This window comes from Macadamia integrifolia, unplaced genomic scaffold (assembly GCF_013358625.1).
Source record: "Macadamia integrifolia cultivar HAES 741 unplaced genomic scaffold, SCU_Mint_v3 scaffold516, whole genome shotgun sequence".
Lineage (NCBI taxonomy): Eukaryota > Viridiplantae > Streptophyta > Magnoliopsida > Proteales > Proteaceae > Macadamia > Macadamia integrifolia.
In genome coordinates this window covers 263,548-282,168 of record NW_024870469.1, presented here as the reverse complement: position 1 = coordinate 282,168, position 18,621 = coordinate 263,548, and the positions used below count along the sequence as shown (strand labels likewise).

The 18,621-nt window shown below is 37.2% G+C and overlaps 1 protein-coding gene across 7 annotated transcripts; it reads right to left on the bottom strand.

The window, feature by feature from the left end:
• Positions 1 to 819: 819 nt before the first annotated feature.
• On the bottom strand, positions 820 to 17,776 carry LOC122069000 (transcription termination factor MTERF2, chloroplastic-like). Of its 7 annotated transcripts, XM_042632922.1 has the most exons (9): positions 16,418 to 17,776; positions 15,535 to 15,600; positions 14,750 to 15,365; positions 8,702 to 8,853; positions 8,534 to 8,600; positions 8,366 to 8,440; positions 4,609 to 4,737; positions 1,177 to 1,458; positions 820 to 1,069 (listed from the first exon to the last, which is right to left on the bottom strand). In XM_042632922.1, the coding sequence occupies exons 1-2, from the start codon at positions 17,520 to 17,522 to the stop codon at positions 15,578 to 15,580; spliced, it is 1,128 nt and encodes a 375-aa protein (XP_042488856.1). In that variant the 5' UTR covers positions 17,523 to 17,776; the 3' UTR covers positions 820 to 1,069; positions 1,177 to 1,458; positions 4,609 to 4,737; positions 8,366 to 8,440; positions 8,534 to 8,600; positions 8,702 to 8,853; positions 14,750 to 15,365; positions 15,535 to 15,577. The 7 variants fall into 7 exon arrangements, with proteins under 7 accessions (XP_042488856.1, XP_042488853.1, XP_042488857.1 ...); XM_042632919.1 differs by having other exon boundaries at positions 14,750 to 15,600; XM_042632923.1 differs by lacking the exon at positions 14,750 to 15,365 and having other exon boundaries at positions 8,366 to 8,452.
• Positions 17,777 to 18,621: the final 845 nt, after the last annotated feature.

Below are 18,621 nucleotides of genomic sequence, written 5' to 3'. Positions count from 1 at the left end.
GTTGCTTCCTTACATGTGCAATGCAATCCCAAAGCCTAATATGTTGTAGGCTAGGCTTTCGCCCATACCACAACTCAAAGGGTGTCTTAGGGACAGATTTTATTGGAACCCTATTCAAAATATAGATGGTGGTCTCCAAGGTAAAACCCCAAAATGATGCAGGTAATTCTAAATAACTGAGCGTAGACTGAACCATATCTCATAGGGTACAGTTTCGTCTCTCTGCTACACTGTTTTGTTGAGGTGTCCCTAGGACTGTCAATTGAGAAAGAATCCCAACTTGTTTTAAATAGTCCCTAAACTCATCTGATAAATACTCTCCTTCTCGATCTAACCGAAGGGTCTTGATGCACTTACCCAATTGCTTTTCTACCTCAACTCAGAACTCTTTGAACTTTTCAGAGGTTTCCGATTTTCAGTGCATTAGGTAAATGTATCCATACCGAGAGTAGTCATCAGTGAAGGTTACAAAATATTCATAACCATACCTCGCTTGAACATTTATGGGACCACATACATCAAAGTGTATTAATTCCAACAAGTCCTTAGCCCTCTTACCCTTAGATGAAAAGGGTTTCTTAGTCATTTTTCCTTATAGACAGGATTCATAGGTTTGGTAAGGTTCTACGTTTAGACTCTCCAAAGAGCCATCCTTAACCAACCTGTTAATTCTATCTATTCCAATATGACCTAACCTAAGGTGCCAAAGATAAGTGGAATTATCTAGAGCTGATTTCCTTTTTAAAGTTACATTTGAAAATTCAATTGCATTTAAAACAGGTTTCAAGAAATACAAACCATTTTGTAAACAACCAATTGTAATAAATAAACTATCCAAATGAATAGATAATTTAAATCGAAATTGAAATGAATATCCATCAACAACCAGTTTAGAAGCAGAAACAATATTCCTTCTAAAGGAAGGAACATAAAAACAATGTTTTAAAATTAAAACTATTTTTCCAAAATGCAAACTAAATTCTCCTACGGCCTCTACTGTGGCCTCAGCTCCATTTCTCATCTTGAGACGAACCTCATCCTTATTGAGTCTTCTTATCCTCCTGAACCCCTGCAATATATTACAAATATGGGTGATCAAACCAGAGTCAACCAACCAAGTATTAGATGGCTCTTCTGACAAATTAGACTCATAAAGGACATAGGTTTCAAATGTACCTTCATCTGGCTTCTTCTTTAGAGTAACCAGGTATCCACAATAATTTCTCTTCCAATGTCCATCCTTTTTACTGTAAAAACAAGATCCCTTCTCAGGTTTCTTGCCCTTCTCCACTTCCTTACTAGCCACATTAAGGGTCTTACCCTTATTGGTCTTCTTCTTCTTCTTCTCACCTTTCGGTTTAGAGGAAGAAAGTTTGTTTTCAGTAGACACGACCTCAAGTTTTTTCTTCTTATGTGCCGCCTCCACTTCTTGCAACATGTTACCTAGCTCTGGAAGCTCTGAAATTTTATTCATATTATAATTACAAATAAAAGTTCGTAGATTTCCTGAGGTAGTGAGTAGTGTATGACATCAGTTTTATAGTTCAGATTAAAGGATGTCCCCAAGGCTTCCAGTTCTTGGAATAAATTCCGTAATTTCATCACATTGTCGAGATAATTGAAATCCCTGAAGTCATCTTAGTGCTGTGGAGGAGAGTGACAAGCTGATGATGTACATGTTTGTTTTGCTTACCATACAACTTCTTCAACTCCTCCAACATGTCTTTAGCAAAATTTAGATCCTTTACAGAATCCTTAATGATCTTGCCTATTGAATTCAAAACAAGGAACTTAGCCTTAGAATTGTTTTGTCGAAACAACTCATAGGCAGCTTTCTCCTTGCCCTCTATAGTGTTAGGGAATGAAGTTTCTTCATCTTCTATGACAGAAATTAGACTTTCTACAGTTATGAGCAATTTAATGTTCCACCTCTAGTCAATATAGTTGAGTCCAGTCAAGATGTGGTTTTTAATGAGGGTATCGTAGTTCATTTGGCTTGACATATTGAATATCTACATGATGTACAAGGAAAAATTAGCATGATTAATATTGTTGAAAAGAAATGGCAAGTCTAAATACAATGATAACCCACACCTTAAGCTTCCCTTTAGCTATGAGGTGTGATTGGAATATCTCAACCCTTATGCACATGACTTAGCCTATCGGAGTTCATCATATACATGTTGGTTGAGTGGACTATATTGTCTGTCTCGAAGACTTCCAATACTTTTGGCCACTTGAGTGTTGTGTCCATTTTTATCGGTTAACATACACTCAAGTCAAGTGTATACCCTTTGTTTCAGGGTCAATCATAGCATCATGAGCTAGTATCTACTATCGCAGTACACCTCCCATTGACCATATTCTTTACCTATCACATATGAGATAAATGAAGACAGTCTCAAGGAACTACTCAAGCATTATCCTATCGGCTTCTACAAAAGTAGACCAAGGTGACCTCTACATCTACCAACTAAGGGAGGCCATGGAAATCCCAACAGTTAGGGTTTTCCATATCACACTTGCTTTTAAGTTTAGGGAATAGGAACCGTCATCTCTTCTAAAAGCATAATAGGGTGATGATATCATCATACATCACATATAACTAAGAATCATAAAATAATCATCCACATGAAATATAAAATAAAGCCTTAGTGGTTATGGGATAGCATTTGAAAACAGATTGACTTTGTCATCACATGCAAGTCATTTTGATCCCAAGATGGGTGGGAGTAACATAGCCTCTTTTATTACTCCCACACAGCATAATTATGTGATAATGCAATTCAAATAATTATAACCAAGATAACTTTTATACTGAAAGAGAACAAAAAAACTTGCTTCTCCATCTCCCGTCGCTTCCTCTAAGCAATCTCCTTCTACAGTCTTTTCACGATCAAATAAAAATAAAATGCCTAATTCTATTACATTCATTTAAAATAAAGAAAAATTGGGAAACCAACCCACCATCTGGGCTACCCAAGCGGAGTACATATTTTTATAACAAAGAAAAAGGGAGAGAGAGAGAAAAAATAAAATAAAATACAAACCACCACATAAATGCATGCCATGCTATCCAAATATCCATCATCATGGTCCATTTTAAATCCCATAACTACTAACAATATCATAACTTTTACACATATTACGTATTAATCCTTTCAATTTCATTCCAATAATGTGGAAAAATAACAATTATAAAAACCACATAAAATTTTACTAACATTTAGTAAAAACTCATGTTGTCATGTCATTAAAAAACATGTGTGCATCTTATCTCATATATATGCACATACAACCTTTTTAAAATTAAATCACATTTAATGTAAAAAATGTATTTAAGTAAAATAACCCATATGGAAGAATGTAGTACATACCATAATCATGGTTTAAAATATCTCTGATACCGATACGAAACCTTCCGATACGTATCTTAAATTTAGCCGACCGATACGATACACACCGATACAATACATTAAATTTTTAAAATCCTTTCGTATCGATATATATCCTATGATACATACCGATACGCATCAATACACCATCGATACACATTGATACGATATACACCGATACGACTATGAAAAATATAAAATCGAGGTGAAATGTACATTTTGGTATGTATCGATACGTATCGGTGAGTATTGATGTGTATCGATCAGTACGTATCGGTGAGTATCGATATGTATCGATCGATACGTATCGATGAGTATCGGCATGTACCGATATAGTGCGCTATGGTCATATAATGGCCAAGATGGGTAATTTTTCAGAAAAACATGATTTTTTTAGGGGTTTTTGTTCCAAAGTTGCTACCAGCCATATTTCTCACCAACTAAAGTGGAAATCAAAGTTGAGAATAAGGGTTTTACATTTATGGGACAACTACAAACCTTGAATTCTTAGTGTTATACCCTCAATTTAATATTTATGCATAATACATATTATCAATAATTTTTTTTAACAAATTCTTTATGCAAAAGTGTTTAAAAAAATGTTGCCTATCTATTTATGTGTGTATTTTTAGCGTATCTTAGTGTATCTCCGATACGATACGATACCCTCCGATACGTATCTTAATTTTGACCGACCGATACGATGACCGATACCGATACTTTAATCCTTGACCATAATGGGTTCTTATAATGAAAGATACTCATAATTAAAGAAAAATAATCTTTTCTAAGCAATTGGGCTCAAAGCCCAGAACATTAGAGCTTAAGGTTAAGCCCATTGCCAAAGGGACAAAAAGGTCTTTGAAAAAAACAAACCCTACCTGTCATCTTCATCTTCTTTCTTATGAATACTTCTACCCAACCGCCGCCAAGCTTGCAACACTTGCAGGTTTGGGTTTCCTTTCCCTTTTTTTTTTTTTAATTAAATAATAATCAACCACAATACCACCAAGGCCGGCCGAAGCTAGCCAAGGTGGCACGGTCCTGGGAGGAGGCAACTTGGCCAAGAGCCAACAAAGTTTCATGAAACCCCCCCCCTTTTTTTAATAAAATAAGAGTTTACTATTCTGAACAGTACATTACTGTTCAGGTGAATAGTGAACACAAGTGCATTACCTGAAACAACCATTAATGGAAAGATGTAGATCATTACCTGAAACTCCACAAGTGCAGAGCCTCCACACGATCTTAGCCCTTTTACATTGAATCCTTCCCACATGTACAGCTTTGCGTTCCCTTTAAGTCCAAGCTCCTCCACAATAGTCAGGGTTTTCACAAAACCCTAATTACCACTCAATTATTAGTATAGAGATCCAGAGGGAGAGAGAGGGAGAATAGCACGGCTATTAAAAGAGGAGAAAATTAGGATCCTTTATTGCTTTAGTTTTTAGAGTTCATATATATCTCCAACCAAAATCCCTATTAGTTAGAGTTGTAGATAAACCCAACTTTGGCATAGAGATTTCCTACTTGGAGCCAATCACTCACTAAAACCAATCTTATTATTATTGATAAGATATTAAATAAATAATAATTTAATAATTCCTTTTTCTTACCAGCTCTATTGTGCAGCACCTCCACATTCCACTGTTATGTTTCCCCCAACCTCCCATTCCCCTTTTACCCCCCCCCCCCAACATCTCCCTTCTCCCTACCTCCCCCCTCCAACCTCCAACCTCCAACCTTCACCTTCACCTCCACCTCCACCTCCACCTCCACCTCCACCTCCACCCACAACCAAAGAAGAAAGCCAGAATCATCAAACACCATGAGATGTCAAAGAGTGATGGCAAGTCGGAGTCAATGACATCGTCCGCAGCACTGAAGGGGGATGAAGGAGAGATGATGAGAATGGACGGAGGAAAGGTTGGTGATCTCCTAGGCCACGGGATAAGAGCAGGGGGGAAGAGAGAGAATCCTGCAGTCAGCTAAGAAAGAGAAATGCAAGGTCGGCCACATTGAATGGGTGGGATCTCTTTCTCTTCATCCTAGGCCAATAGGATGTGGGCGTGGAAGGGCGTGGGAGATTTCATTTTACGCTGTCAACTCGGATAGCATTTCCAACTTAATACATATTTTCCTCCCTAAGACGTATAGTATGCCACCTCACATTCTCATTTTTTATTGTTTTTTCCTCTCTTGAATAATTGGAAGGAGAGAAATAGCCTCACTATCCTCTTTTTTCATTGTTTTTTCCCTATCTTCGAAAACACGAAGGGAGAAGAAAGCTCTTGATCGCCCAATCCTACACCTATGCAAGGGCCAATGCACAAGGGCCAATGAGGAGGCTCACATGGACATGAGGTGGGGTTTTTGTATTTCACAAATGGTTCTTTCTATGAACTATTTAATGGGAGAGGGTTCCATAAAAGATAGTATTGCCCTTGTGTCAACATGATGCCGACTAATAGGAAAGGATGGGATTTCTACCTTTCATGAGAGATGGAGGAGGTCGCTACCCTCTATGTCTGGGCACAAGGACCACGATTTCGCTATTTAATATACAGTGCCACCCCTTAGAGAATGTCATTATTAGAGAGACACCCCCTCCATAATACCAAATTATGCACACACCCCCTACCGTTAGTCTTTGTTACGGAATATACCTTAAATGTTGATACAGCTGGTACATTTTTTTTTCTAAATACCAAAATACCAAGTGAAGTGCCCAATATACTCTCTCTTAACCCCCTAACCCCAAATCAAAAAAGACCTCCTTTATCCCCAGATCCTTTTCTCTCCGTGAAGAGCATCAACGATTTCTCTCTGTGAAGAGCAACGGTGGTAGCTACAAACTGGCAATGAGTGGCAATGGGAGGAGGTTTGCGCTTCTTCTTCCCTAATCGAGATAGGTCTGTGCTTCTTCTTTGAGTCCTTCCCTTCTTCTCAACCCTAAACCCTCTGTACTTCTTCCCTTAAAAATTCTTCTTCTTCTTCGTGTCTGAAAGGAATACTAAGAGGTATTTAGTCTATTTATTGTCTATTTAACTGAACAAACTGAAGCGAATATTGGTTCAGTCTGCCAATTTTGCCTTAGTTTTGTGCCTGTGCATATGCGTGGAACATATTGTTCTGTTTGGAATTTGAACCCTCATTTGCTGCTTAAAACAGTCTGAATAGTCTACATTGTGGTTCATGGGTTCACACTGTCTGGCCCATATCAATCTAGTTTTTGTTCTCTAGCATTGGCACCCAAAGTGATGCTATTTAACTTTTTAGAATCTAGTGGGTAATAAATTGATTGAAGGGTGAGCGCAGGGAATGGAGAAGGGGAGATGGGGAGAAGAGTTTTACTCCTCTCAAAACCACAATGAAGGTTTGGGGTATTAAGGAGTTGGTGTAAAATAGGATGAGGTTATATGTTTTAATCAAAGGGGCAAAATTGTCATTTCAAAATCTCACTTGACAACTGACGATAGGGGGTGCGAGTGTAATTTGGTATTATGCAGGGGGTGTCTCCCTAATAATGGTATTCTCTAGGGGATGGCACTATAAATTTCCCTTAAATTTATTGGATCATTTCTAACTCTATAGCCCACCACCACCATTTTTCAGACTTCCAATTGTGTGATGATGATTTTTGTTACTTCCAATCTTTCAATCATTTTGAAACCTCTATTTCAACTTTCAACAATGATCAAGTGTAATAAGCTTAAATTCAGGCAAACGAGTACACATTTATATGCACAAAATGTTTGAAAAAATTATAGACCCAACTAAACTACCATGTGGTTGATCTAGTTCTGTGGGTAAGAGTGATCCTATCATCAATAATGCAGGAACCTAGCTTCCAACAAAAATGAAAATAAAATGAGGGTTAGACCATTCAAACATTATCTATATAATATGTACCAAACATTGACGTGAAGGACGCAGTTAAGTGTTTGAAGCAAAAAACTTGAGTGTTAATCATGGTTTAAGATACTGGAATCAGTCTTGGGATCAGACACGGCCGATAACAATCCGACCCCAATCTGGATCAAACTTTTATTGGCTGGATCGGACAGAAAATACACCTAGTTGTCATAAAAAAACTGGAGTGTCAATAATACTGACCATCATGCGATCAGTCAACAGTCTTAACATCTCAATGACATGAACATTAGAGTCAAGCTATGAGGTATCAGTATCTGATATGCTGGTCAAGTCCGTATCGGTTGAACAGTATGGACTAGGAGTAAAAAAAAAAAAAAATACTTGTTTTTTAAGGACAATCTAAGGCATTTCTGTCTAATACAGGCGATCCGAAACCAATACATGCCAATACCATATCGGTTTTTGGGATGGTACTACCATGGCTCTAATACCAAATTAATGTGTTGCTAAATAACCACAGAAACCACCCACAAGTGCTACCAAAAAAGCAAAAAGAAACCACCCACAAGGTAGAACAATAGGGTGAACTGAATGAAGACCAGAATAGAGAGAAATAATTAGGCTCCGTTTGGTATCGTTCTAAAAAAAGGTTTTTGGAGTTTTTTTGTTCTATTGGAACGAAAAAACGGAATCTTCTGTTTGGTGCACTTATGGTCTGTTTCTATTTTTTTGGAACAAAAACTGAAAAAATGAGATTGGACGGAACTCAATGGACAGATTAGGACATATGAGTAAAGTACTAAAGTTAGTAAGTAATCTCAGAAATTATTAACTTGCTAATATCCAGCAAACTGATCAGTTGATGGAACTCAAATTTTGATCAATGGTAGGGTACTAACAGTAGAAGAACACTTAAAAATCTCTTGGAGAACTGATGGTCAGATGAGGGGATAGGAGATAATAACACAACTGAAATGAGAATCTAAAAAGACAGATTTATCAACTTACTGACTAGAACTGATGGTCAGATGAGGGGATAGGAGATAATGACACAACTGAAATGAAAATCTAAAAAGACAGATTTATCAACTTACTGACTAGTAGCAGACCCGTCAATAGATGAGGCCGAGAATTAAAGTCGAAGGAAAGTCTCTAATGGAAGACAAAACCTGCAAACACCACTTGAACAGAATGGTAGTTATATAAGGGATGAAAATTCATAACTGCCACAATGAAAAATCTACAGAAGCACAGGGTCTCACTTTTTACGGGATCACTGTCAACTGTACTTCAACTTCATGAACAGCAGGAAATATCACAGCTTCAGGTCTTGAACAGTTCCACAGAGAACAAGGTTGCATTAGAAACAAATATAAACAAATAAGGAAGACAGAATGAAGAAATAAGAGTATATGAGCACAGCCTCTCACCTATGGCCTTGGTTAGTATCTCATCAACCACAACGGCATCTCACAAATCAACTCTCTCAAAACTACGGCACAAAAGTCTAGCATTCTCTTCCATAAAATTGTGGGGTATGGGCACAAAGGCCCTTAAAATATATAGATAGTTGCAGTTACCCCTTGAAAGAAAACAGAAAAATAGAAAGTGAGAAGAAGAGGCCCTTGCATGTTAGTGATTGTTTTGTACAATGAGAAACTGAAACTAGAAGATACAATAATAGTTCAGTCACTACTACTAAATACCCAAATAAGTAACTAGGTTTAATAAATAGAAACTACTCAATCAACCCGCACGATTCTGGTTCATTAAAAACCAGTAACACCCAGTGATGCTTCAGGAAAATAATAGAAAGCATCAATGTGAGAATTACTGGCAGATGCATTATGTAAAGGTGCTCTGGCAGCAGCCCCATCCACTCAATTTCCTAGACAATAGGCAAAGAGGTCACTACATATAAAACCAAGCAACGCCTTTTGGTCCTTTTGATCACAAGAACTGTTCTAAGACTATATAAGTAACTGAGAAACAAAACCATGTAAACCTTGACAACATCACATCTCATGTTCTAGCAGTTATATGAAAAACTTAAGTAACATTCTGGATGGCTAGGACCATGGTTCTAAGTATCGAGATTGGATCGGCCGTATCGTGTCGGTATTGGTTGAGACCGATACCGATATGTGACCGATCCGGATCACTTATCAGTATCATTTCAAGGTAAAATTGTAAAGAAACTCTACTTTTTGTGAAAAGTAAGAGCAAAAGTGACCAATCTGCTCCAATCCAGAATGTTATCTGATCGATACCGATACCAATACCGATAACTAAATCCTTGGCTAAGACTCTGATTTTGAAGATTAAATCCAAGCCAATCAAACACCAATACACTAGATTGCTTGTATTAGAAACTTATATGCTGGTCAACAAATATCTGGAATCAATGACAGTTACTAAAGGATCAAGGCCATCAGATTGGAAGGGGTGTGTGTGTATTGGGGGGGGGGGGGGGAATAAAGAGTCATAATGAAGGGTTGGTGTTCGATCCATCAACTCCTTGCGGTGGGAAGCCCAGAAGGATCTTCTTCTTCAAGTGTTCTTCTTCTCTTCCAAGCTTTATCCAGTAATCTATTGCTGATCATCAAACCAGGCAGTCAGACCCCAGTTCTGCCCAGAATTTCCATTAACTTCCTAATTGGTTCTCTGCTCCCTGAAGCACTTCCAGCCATAGGCTTTGACTGAAATTCTGGTCGAACCTTCCTTCCTACCAAAAGTGAAAATTGACCCTTGTTTGGGCTATTTCAGACTAACCAATTTGAGATATTGTAAGTCTCTTGATTTTTGTCGTATAGTGACTTTACATACCAAGAACCAGAACCAATAGAGCTAATCTATTTTCTTCTGTTTCCATGGATGTTTGTCCATGATTTATGATCTGTTATGACCCTATTCTTATATCTGATTTAGTCTTTTCATCTGGTTTATATTCTGATCTAATAAACTCCAGTTTCTGGATACGAATTTCTGATTTACAGATCTGTTTCTTCCTTAGTTCTGACCTGTTTGTGCTGCTATTCTACCTTGGTTATTTGGTTGTTCTTTGATTAAAAAAACCCTACAGCTGTGAGCTTGGTTGACCTGTCCACCTTAGCTCTACATTAACTGGTATAAGAGCATGGCAGAGAAGAACACTTGAAGAACAAGATCCTCTTGTGCTTGCCACCACATGAAGTTGTCGGATCAAACACCAACCCTTCATTGTGATCAGATACACAGCAGTTTCTCACAGTATCGGTATCAGTATCGGTATCGGTTTCCGTAACGGTAGCCAAAATTAAGATACGTATAGGAGGGTATCGTATCGTATCGAAAATACACTAAGATACTTTAAAGATACGCACATAAATGGATAAGAAAATACTTTTTTATACATTTTTGCATGAAAAAAAGTAGTTAAAGAAGCTATATATAACATGTATTATGCATAAACACTAAATTGAGAGTATCGCACTAAAAATCCAAGGTTTGTAGTTGTCCTATAATGTAAAATCCTTGTTCTCAACCTTGATTTCCACTTTAGTTAGAGAGAAAAATGGTTGGCAGCAACTTTGGAACAAAAACACCTCAAAAAAGTGTTTTTTTTTTCTGAAAAATGACTCATCTTGGCCATTTTATGACCGTAGCGAACCGTATCGGTGTGTATCGACATACCGAAACATACATTTCACTTTGATTTTGAATTTTTCATAGAGTATCAGTGCGTATCGTATTGGTGGTGTATTGGTATGTATCGTAAGATACATATCAATACAAAAGGGTTTTAAAAATTTCACGTATCGTATCGGTAAGGGCCAATACGTATCCGTATCGGCCGATACGGTACGATACAGACCGATACTTTAAACCATGCTCACAGAGAAGCAGCAACAGCAAAGTTATTTCATAAAATCATTCAGCTATGGGAGCCTCTCCTTGCTATGTCTTAATAGCGGCTATGGGGGAGGGACCAATATTGTGAAATCTAAAAAATCTTACCCATGGTTTTAAGTATCGGTGCATATCGTGCCGTATCGGCCGATACGTATCCGTATCGGTAGGCATCGGCACGATACATACCGATACGCTACATAGAATTTTAGGCCCCCTTTTGCGTATCGCCTTATCGTACGTATCGTATCGTGCCGTATCGTATCGGTACCGATACGTACGATACTCTGCGATACGAACTTTTGAAAATCTGGAAATTCCCGAGAGTATCGATACCGTATCGGTATGTATCGACCGTATCGTGCAGTATCGAGCCGTATCGTACTGTATCGGTACCGTATTGGTATGTATCGATTGAAAATATGAAAATTCCCGTGAATGTGCCTTTTGTTGTTTGAAACAAACACTTCAAACTCTCACCAATAGTTTTCTATATTTCTCTTCTTTCTTCCCCTTTGATTCACACACCTTTTTGGAGACTCAAATGGTAGATTGAAAGAAACATTGTCGAAGTGAATGGTTCAAAGAATGAGAAAAACATAGTCCAAGAAGAACCTTGAACTTGAAAGTTGAAAATTTTGAATAGTAAGTTCTTGAATCTTTACACACTTTTTTCAACTTTAACCTTAGATTTCAAGTTTTTTTACAAATCTAAGATTCATCATAGGGGTGTCAACCGGTCGGGTCGGTTCGGTTTCGGTCAGGCTTAATCGGGCTTGAAGACTTTCAAAGGCTATACCATGTCCGCCCATTTAACTAATCGAGCTTAGTTATTGAGGGCATGGTACACTTTATATTCGGTCGGTCGGCCTCGGGCTATAATCAGGCCACCTTAATCGGGCTTTAGTCGGGCCTTAATTGGGCTACGGACATGTTTAATGTTAAACGGGTTTTAACCAATTTTTAAACGGGCCCTCTTTAAAATGTGTTCTTATATTTTGGCCCACTCATGCAAGCCCAAAAAAATGACAATAAATTAATAAATGATACCAAATATAACCATTATTTAAAATGTGAACATGTTTTTACTTTTTAGTTTTTACTTTATAATTTGGGGGGTAAAATAGGTATTTTACAATCATTAAAGGGTCGGGCTAGGCCAGTGCACAATAGGCCGGTCTCGATCGGGTGTTAAACGGTCGGTCTCGATCGGGCGCCCGACGGTCCAAGTGGCAAAACCAAGACCGACCGTTTATAAACGAGCCGGGCTCAAGCCCGACACATTTAATAAATGGTCCGGGCTCAAGCCCGACATGTTTAATAGACGGTCCGGGCCAGGCCGGTCTATAAACGGTCGGTCCCGATCGGTTTAGTCAGTTCGGGCCACGAATTGACACCCCTAGTTCATCATACTTAGAATCACATTTTGTACATCATTATTACATGAAATCATTGGATTTATAAGGATTTACAAACTTTTTTCAAGAGAAAATGAAGGTTTCAATTTATTTCAAATTTCTTAGATCTACTCATGCTCAATGATTAAAAATGTTTAGATTTTTTATATGTTATGTAAAAACAAGTGTTCTACAACTTCCATGGAAAATTTTGATTTTTCTCAAAAAAATATATTTGTCTATCAATATGATACCCTCATCATTTTGAACATTTTCAACTCAATATATTTGTCTATCAATACGATACCCTCTACTTAAGTATTTATGCATTCTACATGTTATATATAACTTTTTTTAACTGTTTTTTTATGCAAAAGTGTATAAAAATGTGTTCCCTATCCATTTATATGCGTATCTTTAGCGTATCTTAGCGTATCTCCGATACGATACGATACCCTCCGATACGTATCTTAATTTTGACCGACCGATACGGCGACCGATACCGATACTTTAATCCTTGATCTTACCCTTTCCTGCCGATACCAATTTTGTTGTTCCCAATCGATTCTGTTGATTATCGGACATGAATCTGGAGATGGTGCAGATGCTGCTTCCCTGTTAGTTTTTTTAATGGTTTTATCTTCCTTTCTTTCATAAAAAATTAAAAATTAAAAATAAAAGAAAGGGGCACGATTCCATTTTCTCATTCCCATGGAAGTGAATTTAGGAAGGCCAGATTGCTAATAAGTAAACAAAACCATGTAAACCATGCCAACATTACATTTCATGTTCTAGCAGTTATATGAAAAACTTAAGATACTGAACGGCTAGGACTGTGATTTTGAAGATTTAAATCCACGCCAATCAGTCAACACTGCTTTAGATTGCTTGTATTAGAAACTTTTATACTGGTTAACAATAACCTGAATCTACACCATTTACTAAAGCATTCCAGTCCTTCAGATTTGATGGGGGAAAAGAATAAAGAGAGAAATAACAAATGTAGTCTTTCTATCATATTTTCATTGGCAAAATCAATAATCTTATTACACAAGGCAATCATGAGATATAGAGGAAATCATGTTGGTGCAAACACTGCAAACAATTGACACACACAAACTGAAGCCCCATGAGAACAGTTGAAGGTGTTAACCCTCTATCTGTCAGTGGTTACATATGTTCTACCCAATCCACAAAATCAGATCAAGTCATTTTGCCTAAATAGATTTCAAAAATGAAAATGCAGGGCCTGCCTATTTATAACTTCTAACCATTGTCAATGGATTATGAAGATGAAAAAACAAAACAAAATGCAACAGAATCAATTTGGGTATGGAATCAACTCTGAGAAAACATGCAATTTTTTCCTAAATTGGATAAAACCAGAAACCTTCTAAAAGTTAAAATCATATAAGCAGATTAATCACTTGGTTCAACAAACTTGGAAAATATCGGTCAACATATTGATCAAGAGGTAATAGAGAAACACCACAAAAGGTCCTCTCTCTATTAGGCTATGGCCACTTATAATTGATTTATCTTCATAAGATTACCTTCAGAGGATATCAGTAGAAGTACTGAAGAAATAGTTCAACCCCACCCCCCCAACCCCCCTTTCCCCTTCCCCTTCCCCTCCAAGGGACTAAAGATTTTAGTTAATTTTTTATAAAAGCAAACACAGCATGCTATAATACTTGGCAAAGAGTGAAGTACGGGGAGAAAGAATTTCTAATAAATCATGATAAATTTCCTGGAATTGTTCTGTGCTAATAGTTATCAGGGAAATAGATAAAAGCAGTTCTCAGATCACTTTCATGGCCTATTGCCAAAGCCAAAACACAACACTAGCATAGGGCCTCAGGAAGATGTACCAACAAAGTATACAGAATTGTTGGACAACCCATGAATCTTGACATGGCTTAATTTAAATTTTGTAACTCCCTTCGTAAGTAATATAAGCTTCCTGTCCAGAAGACCAATCCACAAGGTAAATGCATCTCATCAAGCAATTCTGTCCTAAACACATTGTAGTTGAGATGACTTTCAATTGTCCAGTAGAGAGAGAAGGAAGTGCAACCCCTGGCTGCCTGATTAGAGACTTTCTCAGCTCCCAGTATATAAAGCAAAACTAAGGAAAGCAAATTTGGTAAAAGCCACCAGCTTGTGTTTGCTTTCAAGGTTTTGATTTTTTACCTTGTTTGAACAACATCATTGGAGTTGGGTAGGTTTGGTTGATGAAAATTTGCAGAGGGAGGCTAACACAAACACACAGAAGATACTCAGTCAATGCCAAAAGTATATTGCTATTAATAATTTCCATTGTTAAGAAATGATGTAGTAATTCAGAAATGCAAGTACTGGGATTGGCTTAATGGATGTAAACTGCATTGTTGAATTCTTGAATTACAATTAATGTCCCTCATTATCAAATTTTGCAAAAATAAATTATCGGTATTACTAAAAACTTGTAGCTTGGAGGTGTAGAATCAAATTAGAACTATTTCAATGTATAATCTCAATGTTACCAAGTTTGGCAAACCTATGTCCAAGCATCCTAAACATGTTCAACAGATATTATATAGATTAATTAAGCAAACACATCTGGAGAGAAAAGTTGACTGGAAAAAAAAAATTTGAGAAGAGGGTCCACAACATATCACAGTACATCTATATAGCATTATTTATTTTATTTTATTTTATTTTATTTTATTTATTTTATTTTATTTTATTTTTATTTTTTTTTTTTGAGTTAGATCATTAAGGTGGACATCCCTGTTGCATCAACCAGCCATACTCAAGAGCTCCAATACTGCATTTCATTCAGATAATACAGACATTTAGAATACAAATTTTATTGTTTAATCACTTTTAATGCAAATCTGATAGCATTCTTTAAGCAAACAATTCAGCATCATTTTGAATACTGATGAAGATGTCTCACTTGGGCTATGAGTTTGAGCTAGGAAAAGGTTAGTTACCTGGACCAGTACATTTATATAAGCAGCCATTGGAAATATGCCATCAACCTTCCTCCTCATAGACACCTGAGATACATATGCATTTGGTGAAGAAATTCATCTTGACAACAAAAGAGTAGGCATATATAATTCCAATCCTCAAGTTTATTGAGGCTCCAAACAAAACAATCCATACTAAGCAAATTTTTGCAACCTAAGCTATTATGCTGCATTGAGTTTCAACACTTCAATAACAAATAAGATTATAAACTTTGACAAAAATCTTTTGACCCTTGAGATCTATGATTTAATTTATAGGAAGGTCGCCCAAACACTGCTGCCCCTCCAAAACATCACAATTCATGTCAGCCACAATGCCAAACCTCTTACAAATGTAATGCAATTTAGGATGTCCTCAGCAAATATGAACTCCGAAGACTAAAAAAATTTCAGAATTGCTCAAAATCTGAAGACTGTAAAAAGTGAAGAATTGTTTCTCTCCCTTCAAAGCTCTCATAAACAGTATGAACAACAAATGTAAACAGAACTTTTTCAAATAATCCTTAATTGTTCCATTCATTCTTCCCAGAATATGAAACATTCAGTAGCAAGCCAGCACAGACATCATGTCTAAATCGAATCTAATATCACTTCCAATGAACAAACTGCATTCCATAGTTTTAAACAACTTAAGAGAGAAATTAACAACTCCACTTATGCAAGGAGAATACAAAATTGTAACTGAATAAAGTCATAATATTGCTATCAAAATCTTTACATGAGCAAGTATACTCATGTCGAGAAAATGCAGATAATTCTCAAAAAATGAAGAGAAAATTTTTACAAATAGCCTACCCCCTCCCTTTATCAGACACAATTTTGGATTCAAGAATTCCCATCTTACTTTGGTAAACCTTTAGCAGATGAGGTTGTTTAGACAGATACTTGTTCACAAACCGATCCAAGAACTTATCTTCAGTCAACAAGAAAGCCCCACCCACACTTTGCTTCTTCACTAGATCCTTTGTGATCAAAACCTGAAGAACAGAATACCTAGGCAGAATTCTCTTCTCCATGCTATACTGTAACACGGCAGGGCGCTTCAGTAGATCGCCAACAGCCCAATTAAGTTCGTTCATGAAGTAAACCAATCGCTCCCTGATCCCCTTCTCCGAAATAGAGAAAATACTAGGTTGTTTCCGAAACAGTGAAAGAATAAGATCCTCTGACCATCCAAAACTCTGAAAAACCGCAAATTTTTCCTCCCATAAAGTCTTCTTCAAGCCCGCCAATGTGCGAACGGCATTAATGAAACTTGAATGCTTGGGATCCAAACCCATTTCCTTGACTTCAACAACAATCTTCTTAAATCGTTCAGCTTTCCAAGTCAGTAGCCGAGGTTGCAGGATTATCAGTCTCGAAATGCTAGATTCTGGTACACCATGATTTCGCAAGATTTCAATGTTGGGTCCCATAATTTCAGGAAGACGGCTATTCCACCTCAAACGACTCAGAGTCAATGCAATCTTTTCATTCTTATGAACGAAACTCTTAAGGAAATCCAAAGAAGGAATGAGTTCTTTCTCTAAACTTACCGACAAGAAGTTAGAAAATCTGGAGAGGATCTTTGCAAGGCATGGGCCTGAAACTCCAATATTACATAACAATTCGATTTTGGGATTTAGAACCTTTTCTGGATCAGCTCTGAGAACTGCTGGATGGTTGGAAATGATGTTTGAGATCTCGGGTTGGGAGAATCCATAGTTTCTAAAGAGAGCTAGAACAGAGTCCGATTTGGTTGTGGTCTTGAGATCAATAATTTTGGAGGCTTTGAGAGCTGATTCTGGGGACAACCCACATGAATTCACCAGGTAATCTACTGTGAGAGATGGTTGATTTGTGGCATCTGAATTGAATCTGAGATATGAGACTCGAAGAAGATAGAGATTGGGCAATGGATCTCCAGTACTTCTCAGCTGAGAAAACCATCTGACGAGTAAACCATACATGATTGAGCCTCACTTTGGACTCTATAAGATGGAGCTCTAGAATGAGTAGCCGGTAAGAACCCTAAAAGCCTCCACCGTGTTTTTTTAAGGAAAAATCTAGCACACCGCTGTGTGCCGCAAGCTAGCGCCCGTTGTATTAAAATCATCTACCTTCGGTTGATCGCTTTAGTTTGCTCCATATGACACCACCGGCGCCTCCACCTTCAATAGTTGTGAAATGGGACCCCATCGGCATCGATAGGGCTGATTCGTATCAGTCAGTATCAACAGGGGTCAATACTCAATAATCAATACTGAGACCTAGCCTGTAAGGATGTGAATAATCAAAACCGTTTACTGAAATTGAATCGAGCCGATTACATTGTAACCGTAAAATTGTTTAGTAAATGATGGTTTTGGTTTCAAGTTTAAGACCAATAAGTTAAATGGGTGGAGTCGGTTTTAACCGTTTAACCCGTTGGTTTCAAACCTAATTGACACCGTAAAAATCAAATCATTTAAACCATCAAAACTGATCCGATTAACTTATATAACGATTAAATATGGGTTGCTAACAAAACATAATGGTTGAATTTAGGGAATAATTAAAAACCATAAAGGCTGTCCAATAGTCTATTCAATAATTTACTCCTATTATGTAGTTACATAATTAAATCCTCGCTTGTTCAATGCCTCATTTAATTTGATACAAAATTGAAACATTTATCAACAAAAGAAAATTTTAGTAAGCATGTGAATAAACTAGCATACCAATTGCTAACCATTTAGAAACCATATGGAATAGACCACAATCAAAACCGTTTAAAATAGTGAAATCGACACCACTTAAAAACCATGGAACCGAAACCGTTTGCTAAACGGTTGTGGTTTCAGAAAGTGCAACCATTTAGTAAATGGTGTGGTTTTGGTTTCAACCAAATAAATGTGAACCGAACTGAACCGCACCATAAATATCGAAACCGAACCAATTAACACCCTTGGCTGCATTTGGTAACGTTCTAAAAAAGCGTTTATAGAGTTTTTTTTTTTTTCTATGGGAACGAAAAAACGGAATAAGCGTTTAGTGCATATATGGTGTGTTTTGGTTTCTTTGGAACAA